This window comes from Lagenorhynchus albirostris, chromosome 5 (genome assembly GCF_949774975.1).
Source record: "Lagenorhynchus albirostris chromosome 5, mLagAlb1.1, whole genome shotgun sequence".
Taxonomy (NCBI): domain Eukaryota; kingdom Metazoa; phylum Chordata; class Mammalia; order Artiodactyla; family Delphinidae; genus Lagenorhynchus; species Lagenorhynchus albirostris.
The window spans coordinates 71,652,055-71,665,710 of record NC_083099.1 but is presented as its reverse complement, the minus strand read 5'-3'; the positions used below and the strand labels follow the sequence as shown (position 1 = coordinate 71,665,710).

The 13,656-nt window shown below is 49.5% G+C and overlaps 1 protein-coding gene across 1 annotated transcript; it reads left to right on the top strand.

Annotated features, from left to right (window-relative positions):
* Positions 1-421: 421 nt before the first annotated feature.
* GP5 (glycoprotein V platelet) lies at positions 422-2,131 on the top strand. Its single transcript, XM_060149285.1, has one exon. It carries the CDS (start codon positions 422-424, stop codon positions 2,129-2,131), a length of 1,710 nt encoding a protein of 569 aa, XP_060005268.1.
* The last annotated feature ends 11,525 nt before the right edge of the window (positions 2,132-13,656 follow it).

Sequence of the window (13,656 nt, the reverse complement as noted above, 5' to 3'; positions counted from 1 at the left end):
GCTGTAGGTCATAGCCACCCCAGGCTAAGTCATGAAGTCAGGAGCAGGGCTATGTTCACAATGCACACTGCTCTGTGATGTCTGTGAGCTTGACTGTGAGAAAGATTATTTTAATTAGTTCTCTCTATGTAAAGATTTAAAGGTGTTGACTTTTCCATAGCTTGAAAACGCTTTCATTTCAACGATTTGAACTAAGAGTGGAAAATTAGTAAAACGAACGAGGCCTCGTAGTGTAGAATGAACGTCTTTTCACCACCCAGGAAAATCAGCACTCCTAAGAGGGAGACTTAACTTGTACCTGGGTAACATTCAAAGTCAGTGATAATCCTGGCGAAAGGATCATGCAGGGTTACAAGACTGAAATTCGAGCGTTTGTCCTTGGTGTGCTGCCCACAGATCTGCCGCGGTCGCCTTTCCAGACATGCTGAGGAGCGCTCTGCTGTGCGCCGCGCTCGGGCTCCTGCGCGCCCAGCCCTTCCCCTGCCCACCCACCTGCAGGTGCATTTTCCGCGACGCCGCGCAGTGCTCGCAGGGTAGCGTGGCGCGCATCGCGGCGCTCGGCTTGCCCACCAACCTTACGCACATCCTGCTTTTCCGAATGGGCCCCGGCGCCTTGCTGAACAGCAGCTTCAGTGGCATGACCGTCCTGCAGCGCCTAATGCTGTCCGACACCCACGTTTCGGCCATTGCTCCCGGCACTTTCAACGATCTGATAAAACTTAAAACCCTGAGGTTATCGCACAACAAGATCACTCATCTTCCAGGCGCGCTGTTGGATAAGCTGGTGCTCTTGGAACAGTTGTTTCTGGACGGCAATGAACTAAAGAGCCTTGACCAAAACATGTTTCAGAAACTGGTTAACCTGCAGGAGCTCTTTTTGAACCAAAACCAGCTCGCTTTCCTCCCTGCCAGCCTCTTCACACACCTGGGGAACCTGAAATTGTTGGATTTATCGGGAAATAATTTGACCCACCTGCCTGAGGGATTGTTTGGGGTCCAGGTTAAGCTTGAGAAGCTTCTGCTCCACTCGAACCAGCTCGTGTCTCTGGATTCGGGGCTGTTGGATAGCCTGCGCGCCCTGATGGAGCTGCAGCTCGACAGAAATCACATCCGTTCCGTCGCACCGGGCGCCTTCGACCGTCTGCGAAGCCTGAGCTCTTTGACTCTTTCCAGAAACCGCCTCGAGTTTCTGCCCTCTGCCCTCTTTCTTCATTCGCACAATTTGACCTACCTGACACTGTTCGAGAACCCGCTGGAGGAACTCCCCGAGGTGCTCTTCGGGGTGATGGGCGGCCTGCGGGAGCTGTGGCTGAACGCCACCCAGCTGCGCACCCTGCCTGCCGCCGCCTTTCGCAACCTGAGCGGCCTGCGGGTCCTGGGGGTGACGCTGAGCCCGCGGCTGAGCGCGCTCCCGGAGGACGCCTTTCGGGGCCTCGGCGAGCTGCGGGTGCTCGCCCTGCGCTCCACCGGCCTGGCTTCCCTCCCCGCCGGCTTGCTCCGCGGCCTCGGCGGGCTGCGCCACTTGTCGCTGCGCCGCAACCGGCTGCGGACCCTGCCCCGCGAGCTCTTCCGCAACCTCAGCAGCCTGGAGGAGGTCCAGCTTGACCACAACCAGCTGGAGACACTGCCCGGAGACGTTTTTGAGGCTCTGCCCCGGCTGGCGAAGGTCCTGCTGGGGCACAATCCCTGGCGCTGCGACTGTGGCCTGGGGCCGTTCCTGGCGTGGCTGCGGCGGCACGCGGGCCTCGTGGGTCGAGCCGAGGCCCCGCTGTGTCACGGCCCCGGGCCGCACGCCGGCCTGTCGCTCTGGGCCCTGCCCCTCAGCGACCCCGGCTGCCCGCGCCCCGGGAGCACGCCTTCCCGCCGCCTTGCCCTCGGCTCTTCCGAAGGCCCCCAGCAGCCCACCCTGCCCGCCGCCCCTGCCCGCGCTTCCTTGGGACCCAAGCGCTCCGAGTCCTGGGCGTGGGCCCGGCCGGTGGCCGAAGGCAAAAGTCAGGACCAGAGCCTGTTCTGGGGTCTCTATTTTCTGCTTTTAGCTGCTCAGGCCATAATAACCGGGATCATAGTGTTTGCGATGATTCGACTCGGCAGGCTCTTTCGGAAATTAATCAGAGAGAGAGCTCTGGTTTGAGGCAATGGTAAAACCTTGCAATTAATTAAAACGTGACCAGGGTATTGTCAGACGTGGCTCTGGAGAGAGTCCCGACGGGCTGCCGCTGTCTTCCTCCTGCTTCCTCTTCCTCTTATCCCATCTCCCTCCCTCCCTCCCTCTCTCCCGCCCTCCCTCCCTCTCTCCCTCCCTCCCTCCCTCCCTCTCTCCCTCTCTTCCTCCCTCCCTCTCTCCCGCCCTCCCTCCCTCTCTCCCTCCCTCCCTCCCTCCCTCTCTCCCTCTCTTCCTTCCTCCCTCTCTCCCTCTCTCCCTCTCTCTTCCCCTTTCAGTCTCACCTCCCATTCCCGCCCCGCCCCATACCATTTACAGTCAGAAATTGTGGCTGCCTGCTGTGCCTTTGTCTCCTCCTTCGTGTGCATCAGGGCGCGCGGGCTGTGAAGGCCCCTCCCAGTGCCCGCCGTGCCGGCAGGAGGGAGGGTTCCCGCCACTGTTTTCCGAGGGAAGGTGCAAAGGAGGCAGCCACCTTCAGTCCAGGGCCCGCCTCCCGCACCTGGCAGGTGTCTGGTAAATGTTTGTGAAATGAATGAATAACATGAATACAGGGGAATCCAGTGATAATGGCTTTTCCTAGCGGAGAAGATGGAGTGCTCGCTTTATCTACTTTTATTTGAAAAGCAGAATTCTTCCAGTTCTTGGACTTCCCTGGTGGCGTGGTGGTTAAGAATCCGCCTGCCAATGCAGGGTACACGGGTTCAAGCCCTGGTCTGGGAAGATCCCACATGCCGCGGAGCACCTAAGCCCGTGAGTCACAACTACTGAGCCTGCGCTCTAGAGCCCGTGAGCCACAACTACTGTAGCCCGCGCGCCTAGAGCCTGTGCTCCACAACAAGAGAAGCCACCACAATGAGAAGCCTGCGCATAGCAAGGACGAGTAGCCCCCGCTCGCCACAACTAGAGAAAATCCGCACGCAGCAACGAAGACCAAACACAGCCAAAAATAAATAAATAAATTTATCTTAAAAGAACTTTTCAAAACAAAAAAAAGAATTTTTCCAGTTCTTTTTCTGTCCTGTTTCTTTTCACTTTATGTATGTCTGACCTGTGGGGTTTTGGGGAGAGCGCTGAACTCCATCCACACAAAAGCATATTTTCAGAGCAGGTCCGCTGTGTGATAGGCTGAGAGAGAGAAAACCCAGCCTTCCCTCTGGGAGCTCGGTGCCCAGCGCAGAGCCCTTACAGCAGGGTCCGGGCTGAGCGCCGAGGAGCGGGGGAGGGGCGGGCACGAGAGCATGTGGGACGGGGGTTAGGGGAGGAGCAGGGGCGTTCGGGGGGTCTAAGTGTGGGGCTGGTAGCGCCCAGTGTCCACGGATGCGTGTCCGTGAAGCGCTGCTCTGCTTGTTCACGGGGCCTGTGAGTTACTACTTGCTTCCTACAGGGGTGAAGACTGTCATTTTGACACTGGGTTGGTTTTCATTTCCTGAAACTAAACGCTACCTCATTTCACAAGCATTTACGGAGCACCCGACAGTGACAGGTGTTCATGAATGTAATGATAAGCTTTTAGTTTGTAGAATGTAATGATAAGGTTTAGAATGTAATGATAAGGTTTTAGTTTATTATGCTCGGATCACGTTCTCATTTATTACAATTGAAGGCAGTAAAACTCTTGTTGCTTTCATTGAGTGTCTGCTTGTGAGAAGCAGTGTTAAAACGCAGGCTGGAGAGTCGGAAGGGTTCAGATCCCACCTCCACCTACTAACTCCATAGGACTGTGGGCAAGGCACCTGAATTCTCAAAGCCTTGGTCTCCTCATCCCTGGAAAGGTATAAATAGTACGTGCCTCTTAGAGTTGTTGTGAGAACTAAAGGCAATAAAGCATCTGATGACAGCCCAGTGCCCTGCATACAGTAAATGCTCACTAAATGGTAGCTCTTATTATTAAAGGGCAAGCAATTATTACTGCTGTCATCATTGCAAAAGAAGAGCTTTGAGCTGTTCCCCCCCTCCCCCCGTGTATATAAAGATGAGAGCAAACATCCTCAAAGTGGAGATAACATTCAAGTTAGTCTTCACTTGTGGGTGGTCTCAGCCCTGTGTGGTCAGGCTCTGTGCTCAGGGTCCAGAGAAATAGGTCCTCCAACAACCACTGGATGTGGAGCAGAAAGAGCTGGGTTCCTGGCATTGTAGGTGCACTTCTCTTTCAAGGCCAAGTTCACATGTCTCCTCCTGGTGAAGTCTTCCCTGACTGTCCTAGCAGATTAAAGCATTCCCTTCTGTGGGCCCCCTCTCAGGCTCTCTGGCACTAGGCACCCTCCCACTCCAACTGGTTCTGCTCACCCTTCGCTCTAGGGGTTGTGTGTGTGTTTATGTGCCTCCTTGGCTTATTTATTTACATTGCTGCAAATTTTGAAACTACCTACAGCATGAAACTCATCCTCTGCATATAGTATTCTTCAACTCTTTTTTCTGGGCTAACACATTTTTGAGATTTATCCACATGAAGCATTTGGCTCTAGTTCATTCATTTTAGTAGCTACATAATATTCTATTGAATGAATATACCACAGTTTATCTGTTCTCTTGTTGATGGACATTTACTCCCAGTGTTTTTTCTTTTCTTTTTATGGCCCATTACTCTACATCCTTACCACCTCTTGATAATGTCAGAATTTTTAACTTTTGTCAATCTGATAGGTAGGAAATTGTATTTCATTGTTGTTTTATCTTATATTTCCCTGATAACTAGTGAAGTTGAACTTATTTTTAAATGTCTATTGAACGTTCAGATTTATTCTTAGAATTATCTGTGCATATCTGTCAACCAACTTATAATGGGGCATTTTGTCTTTTTGGTATTGATTTCTAGGAACTCTTTACATATCCTGGACACTAATCTTCTGTAAATTATATGCTTTGCAGGTATCTTTTTTCTGTTCTTATTTCACTTTATTCATACTATCTTTTGGGGAGCAGAAACTTTAATTTAGTCAAGTTTAACAATAAAACTTTATAGTTTGGGCTTTTGAAAAAAACCCCTTGTCAAGAAAATCTTCCTGGGGCTTCCCTGGTGGCTCAGTGGTTAAGAATCCTGCTGCTAGTGCAGGGGACCCAGGTTCGAGCCCTTGTCTGGAAAGATCCCATGTGCCAAGGAGCAACTAAGCCCGGGTGCCAGAGCTACTGAGCCTGCACTCGAGAGCCGCGAGCCACAACTACTGAAGCCTGCAAGACTAGAGCCCATGCTCCACAACAAGAGAAGCCACCGCAATGAGAACTGAGAAGACTTCACACCTCAAGGAAGAGTAGCCCCCGCTCGCTGCAGCTAGAGAAAGCCTGTGCGCGGCAATGAAGACCCAACGCAGCCAAAAATAAGTAAATAAAATGGATCAATTTATATATAAAAAAAGAAAATCTTCCTACTCTCAAGCCATGAAACTACTCTCCTTTATTTTCTTCTAAAAGTTGTAAAGTTTTTCGCATTTAGATCTTTAGTCCACATGGAATTTATTTTAGTATACGGTGAGATGTAGGGAGCCGACTGTATTTTTTGCAAACATACATCCTATTGTCCCAGACCATTAATCACACAGTCCATTCTCTCCCCGCTGGTTTGCAAAGCTGTCATTTATCAAGTTTCCTTATAGGCATGGGTTGGTTTCTGGGTCCTGTAGCCTAAACCATTGGCCTATTTGTCTAGTCTTATACTCACTGTCTTCATTATTGTAGCTCTGATAATTCTCGGTAGAGTCACCGCTCCACCTTGTTTATCTTCAGAAAAGCTTCATCTATTCTGGGCCCTTGGCAGTTCTATGCATATTTTAAGGTCAGCATGTCAAGCTCCACTGGGAAACCCTGCTGGAATTCTGATAGGCAACTGGCATCCCCCAGATCGAGTGTTCAAGAGAGAGATATCAAGACAGAAGCCAGTGTCTTTTATAGCTTAGCCTTGCTAGCCACATTTCATCAGTTCCTCAGTATCCTACTGGTATACGCAGGTCAGCCTCGTGAATGTGCGAGGGCACCAGCTGGAGTGAGAACACCCGGAGGCAGGGATCACTGAGGCCATGTTGGAGCCTGGCTACCATGGGTGTGTAAGTTTGTGTGGTTTACTCTTAACTACTGATTTAATTTCAATGGTCATAAATCTGTTCAATTTTCTGTTTCCTCACTTTTGTTACATTATATTTTTTTTGTTTTTTGTTTTTTGTGGTACGCGGGCCTCTCACTGCCGTGGCCTCTCCCGTTGCGGAGCACAGGCTCCGGACGCGCAGGCTCAGCGGCCATGGTCCACGGGCCCAGCCGCTCCGCGGCATGTGGGATCCTCCCAGACCAGGGCACGAACCCACCGTGTCCCCTGCATCGGCAGGCGGACTCTCAACCACTGCGCCACCAGGGAAGCCCACATTATATATTTTTAAGGAAATTGTTCATTTTGTCCCCACATTTTCAAATTTGTTAGCCTAACATTTTCCATAATATTTAATTTCTCTGTTGTATCTGTTGTTGTCGTCCCCCTTTTATTCATCCTTAATATTGTTTGTATCCATCTTCTTTTTTTTCTAGATAAACTTCACGAGTGTTTTTTGTATTTTTCTACTTTTACTGAGAACAGACTTGGGGTTTTGCTGCTCCTCTCTACTGTATCATTGTTTTCTATTTCATTCATTGCCGGCTTTATTATTTCCTTCCTCCATTTCCTTTGAGTCTATTTAGTTGTTTTTCTCTACATGACTTCTTAGGTCAGATACTTAGCCCATTAATTTTCACTCTTTCTTCTTTTTCGGGATGTAAATTTCCCTTAAGGACTGTGTCGAGGTTGATGACTTTTATGTTCTCTTACTGTAATTAACATTTTGGTGGTTGTTGAAAATGAATAAAAAGGAGTTGAAGTTATTGTTTCTTTGGAAATATTGTTTACTATAGCGTCAAGTAGTACATTGTAACTACATTTCCTTTCTAACATTTCCTTCATCTTTCTAGAATTTGTGGAAACTGCCCTGGACCTCTACCCAGCTGCCTCTGGGAACTCCTCTCCATGGCTTTCATTGGTTGCATCCACTGTCTCCTAAATTCCATGTCTTCCTCTTTCTAGTGTGCTCTCCCATCTTATAACTTCCTAGGAGAGGGGATACAGAGGGTATCCTTTTTTCCGAGTCCTTACCTGAAATTTTCTTTATTCTCCCCTCATACTTGGTTGCTAGTTTAGCTGGGAATAGAATTCTAAATTCAAATTGTCTTTTGCACCAAAATTACTGGGAAGAATTCATTGTCATTATTTACAGCTGACTCATTTTTTTTTCTTTTTGGGAGCCTTTAAGATCTTCTCTATGTCTTTTGTGTTCTGCTGTCACTATGATGTGCTATGTATTCCTCTTTATTTCATTCACACAGCTGGAAACATCCAGGGTCCTCTGGAGACTTATGTCCTGAAGTTTTGTGAAGTTATCATACACTACTTCCTTGATAATTTTTTGCCTCTCTTTTAATCCTTTATTTATTTATTTATTTATTTTTATCTTCTCTTGTGTCTTGTCTTTGACATCTCTCTCTTCTACTTTCCGGAGACTTCTCAACTCTGTCTGCCAACACTTTAATTAAAATTTTAATTTCTGCAGTTGTATTTTTCATTTCTGTGGTGCCTGTTCTTTACTTGTTCCTTTTTATAGATTCTTCCTCTTGTTTAATAGATGCAGCCTCTTTTGGATTTCTCTTAGGATGCTAGGGTTTAAAATTTTGTAGTTTTTAAAGTTACCTTTTCCTTTCTGAGCTATGTCTATTTTCTCTGGGATTTGTCATTGATTGTTGTTTGCTTCCCTTAAATCCATGGTTGTTGGCTCATATTTTAAAAGGGAGGCAATAAAAGTCACTATCAGAGAGCTCTGTACACATGGCAAGTTTCATGTTTGGGTTCTGGGGTAGCAGGCTGAGTATTATACTGGGAACCTCTACAAGCCAGAATGTTCGTGGAGGGTTGTTTTCTCTAGAACATTGTAATTTAAAAAAATAACTTGTTTGTTTTCCTAGGTGTGGGAGCAAAGGCAAATGTTCTATATAGTAGCTTTCAAATGACGCCCTGGTTTTTACTCCCCGTCTCACACACGCCTGTCCTGCATTGTACCTGGTGTAATCAATTTTCAAACCTCTCTGGGGCTCTGTTAAGAAAATGAGATCTCTCTGCTCAGCTACCTTCAACTGTTCTGTTCCATAAATGTGTTGAAATCTCTAGTCCAGTGATAATCCTTTTCCCTTCCCTGTGATGTAGTGGGCTTATCATTTCAATTCCTTTGTTACCATCTAAGTGGGGTCCTTGGAGGGAGAGGAGATAATTGGAGACAACCATTTGCATGTTTAACTGCAAGTCTTTCCATTTCTATTCTCCAAGTTTCCAGTCTCTCTGCACCACCACCACCCCCCCCCCCCCGCCCCCGCAGCATGTTGTAATTGGCTTCTCTTTCTGGAACAACTGCAGGTTGGGCTCTGAATCTCTGCTGACATGGGGACTGACCAAGTTTGTTTTGGGAGAAGTCACTTTGGGCTTCCCAGCTTTTAAAAATCACCATTACTACCAGGGCGTGCCGAAGGCAGGGAGACTCCAGGACTCGCTGTGCAGTAGCTGTGCCCACCCTCATTAGGCATCTGGAATGTTACAAGATGATTTCATCGCATCATGAAGAGACAAGCATTAATTGAATTCAGTGGCTGGATCCAGGGTACTGGGGAGGCTGAGATGCCCAGGGGGAAAAACAATGAACAGCTTCTTCCCAGTGACACTCTTCCTCCATTCCCTTCCACCTCTCTGTTGATGCTTCCAGGTGCTTCCTGGCTTTTATTACCCCAACACAGATATTGATATTTTCAAGTCCACTGCTTGGGATGGTTCTGTGTTCCAGCTGCTGCCGCATTCAACCAAGCTTTATTAAATATATAATACATGCCTGGTACCATGAAATCAATTTTCCTAATCTTTACAACTGCCCTGGGAGGTAGGTATTATTATCCCATTTTATCAATGAGAAAACTGAGGTCCAGAGTGGAGCAGTAATGTACCTAAGGTTATGATCGGCAGAGCTGTCTCTGAGCTCAAGCCAGAGCTGTCTCCTGGCTTCTGGCCTAGACTCTTCCAAGCCCCCTCCCCCACTGCTTCTCCTGGTGTGGACGGGTTACCTGCTCAAACCAGGACCTACTGACCGGGGGAGGCAAGCACCAGGAGGACACTCATTTGTGGCTGTAGACATCCTGACCTCAGCATTCTAGTCCCTTAAGCCTATTAGGGGCTACCGAGAGCTGAGAGTTATTTGTAGGGGCTTTGGTTGCAAAGAAGGAGAAAAGAAGAGAGAATAAAGAGAGAGAAAGAGGGAAGAAAAAAGGCTAGGAGAGAGGTAGTTGAGAGGGGAAGGGAACGAGAGGAAGGAGGTAGAAATCCAAGGGCAGGTCATTCTGACAGTGGCTGCAAGCATGGCCCTGACCCAGCAGGAGCTGTCCAGAGCCCACGGGAGGCACCGTTGTGTGGTGGGAAAGACAGGGAGTTGGTTTGAGATATGGGTCTGAGCAATGCCACTGACTGAGTTTCTGCATCCTCCTGGGGAGGTGTAGGAGTCAAATGGATGTAAAAGTGCCCTGTAAGCTGGAGCTCTGTCCCGAAGGGTCCCCTGTTTTTGGCACACCGTGGGGGCAGGGTGGTTCTCGATCTACCACCTCCGCATCCCGGACCCAAACCCAGAACAGTCCCACTTGGCACAAAGAAGACCCACAAATGCAAAACATCAACAGAAGATGCAAAGAGATAAAGGGATGCAGGATGTGTTTTCTGCACAAGCCTTTCCCATGGTCCTGTCTTCCCTCCACAGGCCCCGCAGCCCAGAGCTCCCACGCTCTCCCCTTAACCGCCACAGCAGGAGCTGCCAGATTGAGGCCCGCCAGAACCCCAGCTTGACAGAAGGCAGAGAGTTGGGCCTCTTCCCTGGCTCCAATCCCCTAGCAATTCATGGCCACAGTGACATCAAAAGAGAAACAGAAAATGTCGCTATTTCTGAGTTTTTGCCCCCTTCAAGGTCAAGCTCAAGGTCAAAGTCAACCTCAGTTTAAACTCTTTTCAGTTGATTTGTAGGACAGGAGTAGAGGAGATGGCATCAGTGAAACTCTGCAGCCCACCCAGCTTTGGGAATGCTATCATTCTAATAAGGTATTGGCCCGATGACCTGCCCAGGAGCATTTAGGTGGAACACAGTCTATCTGAAGATGAACCTCAGAGAACCTCCTGGCTGCCTCAGACCCCTGTGTGCCATGACCCTCCCACTGCCCAGCATCCTTTCTGGTTCAATTAAAGTAACTCCTGGGCACCGTAAGATCTGTTAACATTTCCAGTGATGATGAAAACATCAGGGTCCTCTGTTCAGATCTGTCAATAGGAAGAAACAAGCTGCCTTGACAGGTAATGTATCACACAACCCTAGAGGCAATCAGGCTCTTTCTGGAAAAGAAAATAAAGAAAAGCAATCTAAAAAAAGTTGGGGAAGGGCACAAAAACTAGCCAGGCTATCCTGTCCCCATGCCTTGTGCAAGCACATTCTTGTAAATCTCTTTTCCCTTTTATGCCAGGGTGCTCCTGCGAAACTACAAAGCCGTAAAGGATCCACTCCCACAGGCAGAGTTAGTTGTTCTCTGTGGAACATAATGGCCCAAATAGCGGCCACCAAAGATGTCCATGTTTTAGTCCCCTATGAATGTGTGAATAGGTTACCTTCCACGGCAAAAGGGACTTTGCAGAAGTGATTAGGTTTAGGACCTTGAGATGGGAAGACTATCCAAGTGAGCCCAATGTAATCACAAGGGTTCTTATACGTGAAAAGAGGCAGGAGGCTGGAGAGAGATTTGAAGGTGTGACAATGATGCTATTGGCTTTGAAGATGGAGAAAGGGGGCCATGAGCCAAGGAATGCGGGCAGCCTTTAGAAGTTGGAAAAGGCAAGGAAGTGGATCCTCTCCTAGTTCCTCCTGAAGGAACCCAGCCCTGCTGACACCTTGATTTTAGTCCAGTGAGACCCATTTCGGGTTGGTGGTCATTTGGTATAAGAGCAACAGGAAACCAACTTTCCCCACTTCCATGCCTCAATTCCAGCATCTAGCACATTTTACTATAATTCTACGTGTATGGATCTGCTCAGCTGGGCTCCTTGGGGTCAAAGCTATACATTAAGTAGCCTCTCTGTCATGGTGCTACTGTGCTCAGAGTTAGCTCTCCTGAATGAATATGTCATATCTTCGCTGGCCCGCAGAATCAGACCTGACAGAGGTCAGCTGCGGCCCATGCTGTGCTATTAAGGGAGCTCACCTTTGACCCCACTGCCTTTAGAGAGTTAAATGTTCTTCCTTTTTAAGGTTTTGGAAAGTCAGGATTTGCCACACATTTAATTATGAGCACAGGTTCCCATAACTGTTCTCTGAGCAAGTGTGGCCTTCGTGTGTGTCTCTCGGAAGCTTGGAACAGAGGGTCTAAACCCGAGGTAACAGGAAGGAGAAAGGGCACGTGGATTAGGTCTCTAGGAGGATGCTTTGAGATGTTGACCTTCACCTTGAATGTTATGTTCAATCCTGGGGAGCCAGGATTCATAATTAACCTAGTAGAGAGAGGGTAGAAGAAAATGACTAGAGTGAAGGGTGGGAGGGAGAGCTGACGAAGGGCTGGAACCCAGTCACGGGGAAACGGGTTGAGAGAGCCGGGGTGTTCAGCCCGGAAAGGAGAGGATTTGGGGGGCTGATCGCTGTGTTTAGCCAGTTCAAGGGTTGGTATGGGGAAGAGGAAGGGATTTGTTCCATGGGGTCTCAAGAGACAGAACGAGGCCCGCTTGGCAGGAAACACAGGGTGGGTGGTGGAGGAGACGCTTGGTCCCAGGGTTGGCGTGGCCATCACGTGGGACCACGAGCTGTCTCTGTGAGCTCCTCAAGCTGTGGCCGTGCAGCCCCGAGATGGAAGGAATTCCAGTGTTTGATGGAGACGGATGCGAGGCTGCTACGTGCCCTTTAAGGCCCCTTCTCCCTCACACGGCCTGTGAGTACTCGACCCTGCCCTGGGTTGAACTGGGTGGATACGGGTGTACCCTGCTGCCCAGACTCTGGCCACTGGAGACACTGGCCGTGGCCTTGTTGAGCTGATCTGCACAGAGAGGAAGAGCAATTTGCAGGCTCTGTGTCAGCTCGGGTCCTTAATGCCCTGGGGTCAATCCACATCCTCAAACATAAAACCAGCCATCCCAACAGCAGGCTTTTTGCAGTTCGCTCTTTCCGGGGAGGAGACCTCTCACTGGCCAGCAGGGCCTCCCAGGGGTTTATATTCCCAGATTGCTTTGGAAAAGCTCAATCCTAGGTTCCCACACAGTCCTTAGAGGGCTGGTCCCCGGCCAAAGTGTGTGTCTGCTTTTCTCCCCTCTTTCTATGCCTCTTCTAGCTACCCAGCACCCCCCCCGCCTAGGGATCAGGTCCTCACTCTGCTACTGACCAGCTATGTGACTGTAAGTGAGTTCTTTTCCCTCCTTGGACTGTAGTGTCCGCATCTGTAAAATGGGGGTCTGGACCAGGAGGTCACTCCCACTCTGATGCTACAGAAACCCAGAGTCTAGGACCTGAAAAAAATCACTTCCCTTCCTTGTACATTTACCTCTGTCCTTTCAAAGACACATCCCTGTCCCCTCCTCCCCGCCCACCTCAGGCTGCCCTTGAATGACTGACCCTGCTCGTCTCCCTCCTAACACTTAATCAGCTACAGAAAGGGCCTTTTCCCAGAACGAGTGGAGAACCAGTCTAAGTGCCTGTCCAGGTGTCCCCGTGCCCATGTTTGTTCCTACTGCCGGCACCGCACTTTGTAGGAACGCATTTTGGCTGGTGGTGCTCATGACTCGTGGTTGGAGGGCACCCTGGCGAGGCCCCCTCCGAGCCCCAGGTTCAGTCCATGCTGTGGTGGAGTCCAAGGCTCCCCGCTAACTAGGAACACAGCAGCAGCTACCTGCTGCCCAGTCCCTCCCACAGAGAGAAGGCGCATCCTCTGGCACGAAGCCTGGACTCTCACTCATCCTAGTGCGATGGCCGGATAGCCCCTGGGTTACCGTGGCCCTGCTCCTACGCCCGCCGCTGACGGCTGGGAGTAGATGTTCTTGGAACCATCATGGTGAGACATGGGTGAGAAAGTGCTTTGTGATTTGAAGAGCTCCGTGTGAGGAATGACTACATTTGGGAGGTCCACTGGGCACCCATGGGACAGTGAGGTAGGGCCTCCCCAGGACTTTGGTTCTCCCTGGTAGCATCTGGGGAGGCGTGTTAGGTCAGCAGATACTACTGTACGTAGGCTTAGACGTGTTGAGTCAGGTGCTTCCTGGAAAAAGAGTGCGACCCAGAACAAGAGCAAGACAGAGAGAGAGAGAGAGAGAGAGAGACGGAGAGAGAGAGAGAGACGGAGAGAGTGAGAGTACGCGTGGACCCCATCTTGGCTGTGCCCCTCACTGCACGGCCCTCGGCAAGTTCTCCTTCTCTCTAAAATCAGTTCCTTCAACTGTAAAG